This window comes from Acartia tonsa, chromosome 9 (genome assembly GCF_053477335.1).
Source record: "Acartia tonsa isolate MP-2025a chromosome 9, ASM5347733v1, whole genome shotgun sequence".
Taxonomy (NCBI): Eukaryota; Metazoa; Arthropoda; class Copepoda; order Calanoida; family Acartiidae; genus Acartia; species Acartia tonsa.
In genome coordinates, this window is record NC_137268.1 from 10,764,884 (window position 1) to 10,777,803 (window position 12,920).

The 12,920-nt window shown below is 30.0% G+C and overlaps 1 protein-coding gene across 1 annotated transcript in view; it reads right to left on the reverse strand.

Moving 5' to 3' along the window:
• The window catches only part of LOC145328196 (cell adhesion molecule Dscam1-like), a 162,536-nt gene that overhangs the window by 79,078 nt on the left and 70,538 nt on the right, over positions 1 to 12,920 (reverse strand). The window contains exons 9-10 of the mRNA XM_080171789.1: positions 5,481 to 5,551; positions 3,236 to 3,353 (exon numbers count right to left, since the gene is read on the reverse strand). Coding sequence (XP_080027915.1) covers positions 3,236 to 3,353; positions 5,481 to 5,551 — 189 coding nt within the window. The remainder of the gene's footprint in view (positions 1 to 3,235; positions 3,354 to 5,480; positions 5,552 to 12,920) is intronic.

Below are 12,920 nucleotides of genomic sequence, written 5' to 3' on the forward strand. Positions count from 1 at the left end.
CATTCTTTTGTCTTATATGATAACAATAAATGTCTTAGTTTACAATCCAAATTCTTTATAAGGATGACTTGTTACCACAGAGTTTTTAGTACAGAATAGCTGCTGACATTATTGTTACAAGGAGAATTTGGATCAAAGGTAGCGAAGCTTTTTGCTTGTGATATATAATTTAAACTTATGTATTAAATTATACATCAGCTGTTTTCGAGATCTTAAATCTTTACATATACATTTTAGCTCTCTGAATTACTGATTTGGAATTATTCTTTGAAAACTGTTGTAATTGGATATACAAAACGTATAGAGTAGCTGCGCTATTAAAAAAAACTAACTTGATGATGTTAAAAAATGTTCTGGATAAAATGGGTTGTCAAAATGGGTTTATTAGATAATAAAATATATCATAATATGATCCAATTAAACTTTCATATTGCTATTATATCTACATAGCATTTAAGGTATAATGTCATTATCAGAATAGCATTCTTTGGAATAGGTTTTAAGCAGAATAATGCTTAATGGCTGAAATATTTGTTTATGATTACTTTCATCATATGACTTATTTTCAACAAAAAGCATTTGCAATGTATGTCAACGCGATGTTCCAAGTTTAACAGTTACCAAGTCATTATATATGATAAACATTTATTAAACAAAAAGTCAATAAACGTCCGCCAAAGACAATTGTAAAAAGCATTTAAAAAAGAGAAGTAAATTACTTTTTTATAACAAGTACCTTTATCGTAATTGGAATTAAAAGTATATCAGTAATGCCCTTTTAGAGAACAAAATTATCAAATATAGGAATATAATAAAAATTATAATAATTATTTATCGCATCTTATTATAAACAGGTTTCCGCGGATTAGATTAGTAAAATTATAAGATTAGCTCCACAGTTTAGTTGGACCCAAGGGTCTGATAGCCAGGGCCAACTAAACTGGTATTGATTTTATGATTTATATTTTATTATTCGTGGAAAATTGACTGTAATACGATAAAATACACAATTTGGTAGTATGGCTAAGAACCCGTTGCGGATAAAAATCGGTTTCGAAGTCATACTGAGAAAAAAACTACTGTTACTTAGAGCTAAAATATTTTAAAACAAAATTTCTACTCCAAATAAAAATGACAAAAAGCCTTTATGATGTTAACAGTTATATTAATGTTTATCCAAATGGAAAATAATAAAAACTGTTTTTGTTTATAATGTAAGTTGCAAATAAGTTTAATTTGAGCTGGTTCTGGCTTGCACAAATTATTACATGATGCAAAAAAAATTGCGGGAAATAAATAGATAGAAAATGACGGCCAAGCTTTTTAACGGGGGTATTCTTATGTATTTTAAAAATTTTTAGGGGGTTAAAATGATGGAGTTCTACGTTTAAAAGGTTAACACCCCTTACCCCTCCTACCTTGGATGTCTATGTTATCCCTAATAAATCATACTAGAGAAGTTAAAAATGGTATCTGAAGCCATAATGTCATAGAAATTGAAATATGAAGAGAAATTCCTTAGCACAAAAACAGAATGATAGTTTATGAAAGTAAGCGTAATAAAGACGTAAAAAGGAGCGTAATATGATCTCATTATATAGATATCAAACGCCTGAAATAGCAACATAATTAATTGGCATGTTACTTTTTGCTCTAGATAACAATTCCTTTATCCCTCAAAAATGGTTGTATCTATAATTATGGCCTATATGTTGTTTCTAATTCTTTATAATGAGAACTGTAGATATAGAATCATAATTTGGGCTATTGCATTATATTTATTATATTAAATAATCTTTTTTATTTGTGCATTGTACTTATAAATTACTGGTTAGAAACTAAGTTTATAAGTAGCTCAGCAAAATCGAGAAAAAAATCTAAAAATTGAATTTTTTTGACAAATTTATGTTTTTAGATTTTTAAAAATTGCCAAAAATCAATGAAGATTGAAACATATTTTCTAAAATCTCTAAAGATCAATATTTATTTTATGGGATAAGACAATGGCAAATAAATTGGTGTACAATTCAAAATATGTCCATCTAATTACCACAAAAATCATTGGTCGAATTGTTTAAACACTGTTTCTACCAAACAATCAATATATGTATAACAAAAGAGTAGACCCCAATTTTTTTAAACCAACAAATGAGATAATGTGTTTATAGAATTAATTTATTCAGCCCATCATAATAATATGTAGTCCCAAAAATTATAAAACCTACAATATCTTAAATGTGATTTAAGCTTTATTCAAAAAAGATGAATTTCCCCTATTCTATGGAAAAAACATGGGATGTAAAAAATGTTAAAATTTTGAGAAGAATATGGACAATTGACATCTTTAAGTATTTCCTCCAAACTTACCCCTACTTCCGTATTCCCGCAGGGCTATAAGGGATTATGAGTTTGCCTAACCTTTAATACAATACAAAAAAGGTGTCTAAAGAGATTATTTACATCCCCAATGATAATACATAAAATTACTCCTTCTGTAGAAAATTAGTTTGATACGTTTGAACACTCAACTTGATGAAGCAACCAATAAAAAGCCCCAAAAGTTGTTACATCAACGAATAAAACTTTGGGGATTAGTGTAATAAACAGCCCATTGCATAATTTTAGTTTAAATGCAAAATTCTCTGTTATTCCTGAACTCTCCACTTAGAATATAAAGAAAAGTTTTAAAATTAAAAGAGTCCTTGACACGTCATTACCAGATCAAAAATATGGGGAAACAGTAAGAATTCGAATATTCATATAATCAATAAATTGGGAAATAAATTAATAAATTGATGGGTGAATAGATGAATAGATTATGGCTATACTAATAAATAAAGGGTTAAATGGAGGAATAGATAATTATATAGATAGATGAATAAATAGATGGTTTGTTGGATGAATATATAGAAAAATCAATGGATAGAAAAATTATTTGATAGATTGATAAATAGATAGATGGAAATATCGATGAATGGATTGAAAAATAGATTGATAAATGACAAAAGATAGTATAATGAAAAGAGGATAAAATCTCCTAGTATGGTTTTGAAACAGATTAATATCCACTGGATTATAACCGGTTCTCACCTATACTAAAAAAATCATGCATTATGACCCTCGGCCTCTCGGATTAAACTCAACTGGTTTTAATCATAAAACTTTTTATTTTTACATCTGCGGAAAGATGTCTATAATACGATTCGATAAATAACAAAGTTAAATAAAAACATACCTGAGGCGGGTATAGAACCACAAGATCGAGCTCCGCCTTGCCAGTCTCGCCCAGCTTGTTATCCGCCTCACAAAAGTAGGATCCGGAATCCCGACGGTCAACTGCTGACATTACATGCCTAGAAATACAGGAATTAAAAGGGATAAGACAATGGCCGATAAATTAATTTACATCCCCAAAGATGATACACAAAATAACCCCTTCTATAGATTAAAATTAGAAACGTTTAAACACTCAACTTAATTAATAAACCAATCAAATTTCAGTAAAGTCCCCAATGTTGTTAAGCCAACGAATAAGAAAACGTTAATGTAATAATTTGGGGACTAGCGTAAAAAAAAGCCCATTGTGCCCTTTCTCTATGGATTTTGCCATACTTGTTATTAAAGGGAAAGCAAAAATTTAATCTTTGTTATTTTAAATTTTGTTTTTAGTAAAAACATCATTTTTCATTGTTAATTAATTTTCTGAAGTTATTTAGAAGAAAAGCAAATGATGAAGCAGTACTAAAGCAGTTAGTTGTGTGTCTATGAGACACACAAGAAAGCTTTGTGTTGATCATAGGCAGGATTTAGACTATAAAACAATATACCCAAATAATATATAACCTTAAGAAATATCTATAAGACCAAAAAAACATCTAGAAACATTAAGTCTAGCTATTATATCACTTAACAGCCCGGCTGAAGTCGTCTGTAAATATGTTTAAGGGCTAATTAAATAAGGATGGAGGGTTAATCTAGGATCCGATTTTTTAAATATACATATAAATATATGAGAATTAATTTAGAGTTTTACAAATATTCTAAAATAGTCAACTGAAATGAACTTTTAAGGTAAAGATATTCTTTAAACTAATTATAATATCTGTACACTTTTAGGTGCAGTATATCAGTAGTTGTACTTTTAAAACTTGCGTACTTGGTCATCTAAAAAGGGAATATAGTGTACTTTTATATGGATTATATAATACGTTCTCTAACCCCATTTACTTATTTACTTCCTTACAGTAGGGATAAATTCAGAAGTAAATCATCATTATTAGAATAGGGTTATAAAGTACAAATGAACAGTTTGTTCTAATTCCTAACTAATCAACAAGATTATATAAATGGATATATTATTACTTGGATCTTAAACCAGATTTTATTGATCCCTTATAAAGTGAAACACGCAGCGGGCTAAATTAACGATTCCAACCATCCACATCCCTAAGACACAATCATCTCCCCTTCTACTGGATAATCAAACTGACCAATAAACGAGTTCGATGATAGTAAGTTAAACTAATGGCAATTTTTCTCCTGTCATAAAATCCCAATGTCGACAAAATATAATATCCATAGAAAGTATGACATTCTGTCGAACATTGGGTATTAATGCTAGAAACCTGCAGCTACCGTAACTATGTCTACATCTCTGTGAAACTATTTGACAATGAAATATTAAAGCGTGGGCTCGCCACGTCAAAACACTTTTCAACATTTAATAAACATCAAGGTTTTCAACAGCGGTGGGTTAATTAGCAGCTCTGCAACCTTGGAAATAATGTTGATATTTTGATTTGACAATAAATGAATAAATGGAAGGTAATATCAAGAAATGTCAAATTGTAATATAATTGTAAAATATTAAATCACATTAAAATTAAAACTTTTATTTTTTTAAATTTAATACTTTACTTCATTTGTCTACCTCACTCTATAACATTAATACATAAATAAGAAAGTAAAAAAGGTCAATTTTTCATCTCTAAAATGTTGTTTTTGTAGGCTAATACAGATTTTTAAGAGAGCATTAACCCTTTTTAAATTCTAAGTTTACTTTGTCGGTCAGCTTGTTTTAGATAAGTTTCCATATTTATGCTAACTCTATCCCGTTAACTTTTAGCCAATTAAATTATCTGATTGAAGCAACTTTTGTTGCTGTTAATAAAAGAATGCTTACAATAAATTGTTATTTTTAACTGCTAGAAAAGTTGGAGACTAAATTGTTCTTTTTTATTTGCCCCTAGAGGCAATGTCCCCTGAGAAGAACAAGTAATTTTTTTTAAGTTGCTGATTTTTTCTTGGGAAGGTTCTGGTTTCCCCCCCCCCCCCCAGATAGTTGTAAACCTTCCCTAAACCAATTATATTCACTGTTTAAGGGGAATCATATATCCATTAGTTAGCGAGATCACACACTGACTTAAAAAAAGTAATATACCAAAATGTATGAATAACTTCACTACTATAAATATGCTTACCTAAAAGTTGTAGCTATGTATCTTCCATCCCTTGTCCATTTGACACTGTCCACTTGTGGCTGAGCGTCAACCTGAAAGAAAAATAATGATTATAGAGAAGCTTCTTATTGATTAGCAAATCTTCTTAATTCTTAGTTGCAATGATCAGTGTACAAGTATAGATGCATAACCCACACGACTACATGGTTTCTCTGGTTGGGGCCTTTTTCGTCTGCTAGCAAATTGATTTCTGCTCTCTTATTGCGACTTGGCTGTGATGATATTTCCAACGCTATTAGCTGATATATAAAGATACAATTGAACAGGGTCCACACCCTGTGAACATACCATTATTTAACCCCTACTCTCTCCATTCTTTTACTTTAATGTTTCAATACAAATTCTATTCTGCAATACAGACAAGCGAACATAGTAACGTAAACATAGTAAAATAGACTTCTATCTTAAGTAACTGCCGGGATATTATCACTTCTTTATAACACACTGACATATTATAAAACAGCTTTGCTAATGAGAATAGTATAATAAAAACACACCGTGCTTTTAAACTTAAAACTACGCGTCTAAAAATTCCAATATTGAAAAGACAGAGATAGAGATGGTATCAAAACAAAAAACATAGGAAAACATTTGTTTGCTTTGCTATCAGTCAAAATATCAATATAATATCCATATAATTCAATATGGACCTTCTTTATTTGACCCCCCCCCCTCTCACATCTATTTCGGTATCCAAATCCGCACCCCAAAAATCTAGAGGAGGAAGGGTTTCCAAAGACTTCCCAAAAAATCCAAAACCTTTCTACTTTTTATAATTGGAATTCTAAGATAATTTTGATTTGAGGGAGGGTTTCTTGAAAAGGGGTCCAAACTTTAGTAAGTGGGAATTCTATCTAATCTTTCTTGTTCAGATCTGAAGAAAAGCAACCAAAAACCAGGACATTTAAACAGATTAAATAGATAGATACACACATAGATAGATAGACACATAGATAATAGATAGATAGACACATAGATAATAGATAGATAGACACATAGATAATAGATAGATAGACACATAGAGAATAGATAGATAGATAGATAGACAAATATATATTAGAGAATAGATAGATAGAAACATAGATAATAGATAGATAGACACACAGATAGACAAGGCTGTTTGTTTGTTTACTTATCAATTTTCAACAAGAAATAAACAGATTAACAAAAAAGACGAAATTCTTTAATTTTTAACCATTAAGATAAACCGATAATTAAATTTGAATAATCTTTCTGTTATTTTTGGTTTACACTTTTTTTATCGCATCGGATTAAAGACAGCTTTCTTCGGATATTAAAATGAAAAATTATAAGATTAAAACTAGTTTTGTTGCCCTAATGGGGCGAAGGCCCGGGTTAACAAAACTGGCATTAACTTTTTTTCATATATTCTTGGAAAATTGTTGTAATACCATGCTATACATGATTTTTCAGTATTGCTGACATTCGGATCTAATCCAGCGGATATTAATTGGTTTCGAAAAGGTTTATAAAACTGGAATCATATAAAGTGGGTAAATAAATTAGACTAATCTGATTCTTTTTTGACAGAGATTTTGTTTTAAAAATAAATCTTCCCCCTTTTTGTGGATTAATTTAAACTTTGTTAAAGATAATCTTTGTTGTTTATATGTAGAGAAGAGCCTTTTAAAGATTTCTAATCTACCCCTGTTTTTAGAAGCAAAGATATTCTATAGTTTAATTGTTCAGGGGACAACAGAAAGTGTGTGACGTCATAAAAGACGTTTATTACCCATCTCTTGTTTAGGGTTTCTTTGCCAACTTCTCCTATAACGTCACACATGACACTTTCCGCTGTCCCATTGTTCAGCCGTCTGTCCGTAAATGAATGTAGATGCTAAAAATTTTGGTAAAGATTCCCATGATGTACAATGAAGCCAAATATAATTTTCTCAGCTGCTATTGATGATAGATTTTTATTATTTCTTGTGTAAATTCCTATAAAAAATATTAATCTATTTTCTCGTATTCATTCGAATCCGGTGGACAGGAACTGGTTCTCATCCATACGAAAAAACTATGTCTAGCATCGTATTATATCCAGCTTTCTACGAATATAGAAATGTACAATCATAAGATTAAAACCAGTTTTTTTAGCCCGTGCCTTCGGCAACTCGGGGCTAAAAAAACTAGTTTTAATCTTATAATTGTACATTCTATATCCGCGGAAAGCCGTTTATAATACGATGCGAGAAATAACTATTATAGCTCACTTTCACGTCTATTCGTTATATTGAATGGATAAAAAAATCTATGAAAAAAACTTTTCTTGGCTTCTATTTAAGATAGATATCTTAATTTTTCTCGTGGATATTTCTATACCTTAAGTTAGTATGTCTGTTCTTAATTTAATAATTTTCGCTATATATGGTTGTTTTGATAGTTTTTTACTAAGCATTTTTAGTTTTCCCTTTTTATTTTTACATTTTTGTTTACCCCACCCTTTATGTTCGAGTTTGGTTGTTTTCAGGGATTAATTGATATACAAAATGACAAATATTAACGCAAAAATAACTAGCTTTCCATTATGGCTTCGAAACCGATTAATATCCATGCACTGGATTAGAACCATTTCTCAGGCATACTGAAAATATATGTATATCATCGTATAAAAGACTTTTAGGAATAATGAAATATAAATCTTAAAATAAAAACACTCGGGTCTAACAAAACTGGTTTATATCTTATAATTTTCATTTTAATATCCGAGAGAAGCTGTCTATATGTAATACGATACGATAAATAACTAAACTCTAAAGATTACTTTACATTTTAAGCATTACTAGTTTTTGAATAGTTGCACTACTTAAATGATTAAAATAATATATTCTAGATAACTTATGTATCTTAATATCTCTGAAACGGCTGCCAACACAAAAAGTTTATCACTGTCTGATTTGAATTCATGCTAATGATATCTGGACCATCTTGATGTCCATGGCACAAGGATTACTAAACTATAAGGTTATGTTTTTGCTATCAGCTAAATTGTGTTGGTACCTGGGATTTTGAGGGATGAGACAGTGGACGATAAATTAATGAAAATCACAAATTATGATAAATTATAATAATTATGTTTATAAAACTTTGGGTACCAGTATGATTCATATTTCATTGCCCTGACTGGTACCCAAAGAACATTTTTTCATATGTTGGCTTCAAAACTTTGGGTACTTTTACTGAATCTATGTAGATTAGGAAGTATCAGTTAAAAAGGTTTTTAAAAGATTTCTATGAATTTATAACTATTTCAATTTTATTATTTATTTTCTTATTTTCTAACTTTTCAGTATCTAATGCTTGAATACTTGAATCTACCTTTCTCTTTTCTCTCCCAATCTTTCTATTTCTCCTTTTTCGAGATGCGTAGCATCCTCATAACGTTATTGATTTTCAAAATATGGATTACTAAGATGATTAGGTATGTTCTTATAAGCGAAACATCTCCAAAATCAAGTAATAAAATTGTAAGTATGTACAAATAAATTAAGACTTCTAATAATGTTGAAAATTAAATGTGATGTTACTCAACATTTGTTAATGTTCGTATGTTCATCAGCTATCATGGAAGCTGTCATCCTTGTTTAAATCCCCCCTCCTCCCTCTACCTCTCCTTATAATAGCTGGAGAATTTAATCTATAACATCATATTTTTGAATAATGAAAATTTGTATGATTTATTTGACGTGGGTCATAACTAAACATTTATTTAAACACTTTAATTTAAACTACCCAGCTTTGTCCCTAGCCTCTAAAAGATATTAGGGTTGATAGCCTTCAGCCTATTTCAAAATAGCTTAAAACCATCCTAAAAATCATTTTAAGCTTTGTTAAAAAACAGATTATAAATTGATTAACAGCTTCTTCATACGGGAAGATAGGATATATAGAAGGACAGACAGACAGACAGACAGAAACAGAAAATGACAGATAAACAGACAGATTTAAAGATAGATATAAAGACCGAGAGAAAGAGAGATAGATAGACACAAATACAAATACAAATATACAGACATACAAACAGACAGACGAACGAACCAAAAGACACCATGCTCAATAAATAAAAAAAGAACAATTTTAAGTCCTAAGGATTATTTGAAAGTATTTTATTTAATGTGCTACCCGCTTTTTATCCAAAGAGAAATACCAGGCCCCCTTTTTTATTCTAAAGCTTAAATCCTTTAGACATCGTGTTTTTAAAGTCCAAATCCTTTAAATGGTCACTCAGTTGCAGGAATAGAGGGAAAAATAAATAAATAGGATGAAACATTAAACTGTATCTCAATGATCATGACAGGAGAAAAAGTTCAAGTTGAAATACTCTTTGGCTTTCAAATCCCGGCCCTCGATTACAAAAAGTTTCATTCTTCTAAAATGTAACGTGTAACATTAATAATATGAAATTTTTAAAACTCCCAGACAAAGGTTATTCATATTGTTATTATTTATTTTGTATACATATTACTTTATATGTCTTTCTCTTTTTCTATTAGCCCTTAATCCCCCCCCCCCCACATCTCCAATCTGCCTTCTTTTTATATGATCTAATTTCTTTTCTGTTGGTCTGAAAGTCCAAATATGTACCTAACACAATTCACCCCCCCCCCCCCACACACACACACAAACACACACAAATACCCCTTTCTTTTCTATCTTTGGCGTTCTGACTTTATAGCAAAGATACTCTACAAAATATTTAATTAAATTTTTTAAGCCCGAAGTGCCTAAGGCCCGGTCTAACAAAACTGGTATTAACTTGATGATTATTTTCCCAATATTTATGAAAAATTATCAAAAATACGATGTTATACATTATTTTTCAGTATGTTTGAAAACCGGTTCTAATCTAGTGGATACTAATCGGTTTCGAAGCCATACTAGAAAAAGTATTTTGTCTCTAACTTGATTTAGGATTTTTTCTATAAAAAATTTAAGCTACGCTTTTTTGCAAATATTTACTATTCATGTATGTATGTATTTGTATATAATTTATATGAGTGTAACTCTTTTCATATGACCATCTTATAGCCAAATTAAATTAGGGCTGTTTTCAAAAGAAGAACATAATTATTTTTTGCTTGCTGCCCTAATACGTGTGGTGCCATAGGATATTATTTATACAAGGCTCTAGGACAATGAACAAGGTTCTAAAGCCATATGTCAGTAACAGGATGTCTATCTGTTTGTAGCGTAGGATCTCGCTTTACATTGAAGCTTCTTATAGGTGCATGGAAGGGTACCCGTCTCACCCCAAACTATAAAAATATTAACCTAATTTATTTTTCACTTATTTTTCTACATAGTTTTAGACAACTTATTTGAAAAATTATAGTTATACTTTTCGAATCATGGTAGATTTTTTTACCAAAAAAATATGCATGTAACCGTTTATGTACACAACCTTAAAGTAAAAGAATAGAGGGGGCACAAAATATATTTGACTCTTCCATCTTTAACTCTGTAAAGGGTCACTAAAATCAGCTACTAGCGTCTGAATATAAACACAGCCTTACAAAAGAACAGAAATCCATTGGCTAGCAGAGGAAAAGGGTATAAATCAATTGGGTCAAGTAGTTGTCTGGATTATACATCTATACATATACATACATATATTTAAACAACCAAAATTGATTTTGAATTAAATCTTTGACGGATTTTTTTTATGAAAGCTTTCCATGCGACTGATTTTTGGTGGCATAGATATTATTTATATATATATACATATTTGTATATGAATCTTTTTTTGATATATGTAGTACAGGACACTGTTAAAAAAAGTAGCCATGTGAGATAATTTTAAGAAAATTTTAAAAAAATATTAATCTTTAATTCAGGAGAGAGTTCATAATCTATTTTGATGTACTAGATCCTGTTTGGTCTTATGATTCCCATTTACAGATAACAAACACTTTGATTGCTCAAAATTTGACTGTATGTCCTAAAAGAGTAGGCTTTACGACATATTTTTTTTAAATTTCATTTTTAAGAGTGTAATATGCAAAACATAAGCTACTGATCCAGATCTTTTATGTCTCTTTGGTTTATCTCCTGCCCAGTACTTGCCCCTGTCCTTTGCTTTAACCCCAAGCCAGTGTTTGCCCTTACCCTGCTAAAATAAATGGAAATGGGGGAGGGGGGAGGTAGAGTTGTCATAGGGGGCCTATGCAAACAAAAATAATATATGTATTCTAAATAAAAATGGTATAATTAGACTTACAAATAGATTCTTGCAGATTTTTTACCTTAGGTATAAAAAAAAATACAATGCATACTTTTTCTGTCAATAAAAACGAGAATTCCTGTTACAAGAGTATTTCTTTGTCAATAACAATTAAAGCATTTTTGAGTGAATTAACATACAGAAAAATCAATAAATGTTGTCTCAATTATGATTAGTTTTTACTGATTTTTAAACAATACTTGTATTTGAGTTTTTAATCCATATCCATCTACGTGTTTGTAGAAGGTCCTTAAAAATAGATCTTTTGAGTTCGTTACTTAAAAATGAGCAACTATTTTGAAAGAAATTGTATCGTGGATTTTTGTGAGGTTTCTTAAAATGTATAGCTTTTGAATACCAATTTAAATCCTAAGAATCAACTATTGAGAATTATTTTTAATGCTCAGTCTCATTTTCGCGGGCGCTTTAGAATAGAATATAGAGCGCTTTGCCGCTGATAATTATTTTCCAGATTTGTATATTGTAGAATTTTAAAAAAATAGTTATATTTGGAGTTTTACTTTTTTACTTTGTCTTATACACATTTAGACTTTAATGGTGTCAATACATTTCAAAATATAATTTAAGACAAATTCTTATTAATAAACAAGTCTCAGCAGATAGACAAACAAATTCAAAGTAGAATGTCACCAATGGCCACCTTTTTGTACAACATAAACCATTTTAACTGAATACTGATACTGTTCTTCCATATTCAACTTTGGATACTATTTCAAAGCTGTATAAATCATAGAAATAAATCTTGTCGACCAAGCGCTATGCCTAAAACCTGTACATTATATGTACAGTATAGGTCTAAATGAAATATTGGTTAGGACAGCTAGAAAAAAAATTGTGTGCATGCTTTTCCGCCAGTGAAAACAACAGGAAGAATACATTTCGACACAATAACTATCATTCCAATGACAGAAAATTGAAGTAAAAATTGGACTGCATAAATAGCAAGTAAAATAGATGACTGATGCTTTTACTTTTCCTCCAATTGTAATTATTAGAGGAAAAAAAGGAATGTAGATTAAATAAGGCACTTTTCTTTTGGCTTAAACAAACCATATATCTAATTTGAATATTCCTTTTTATAAAATTAACAGTTTGTACCGAAGGATCTCGCTCACAGCTGAAACGATATGGTTCCTCTT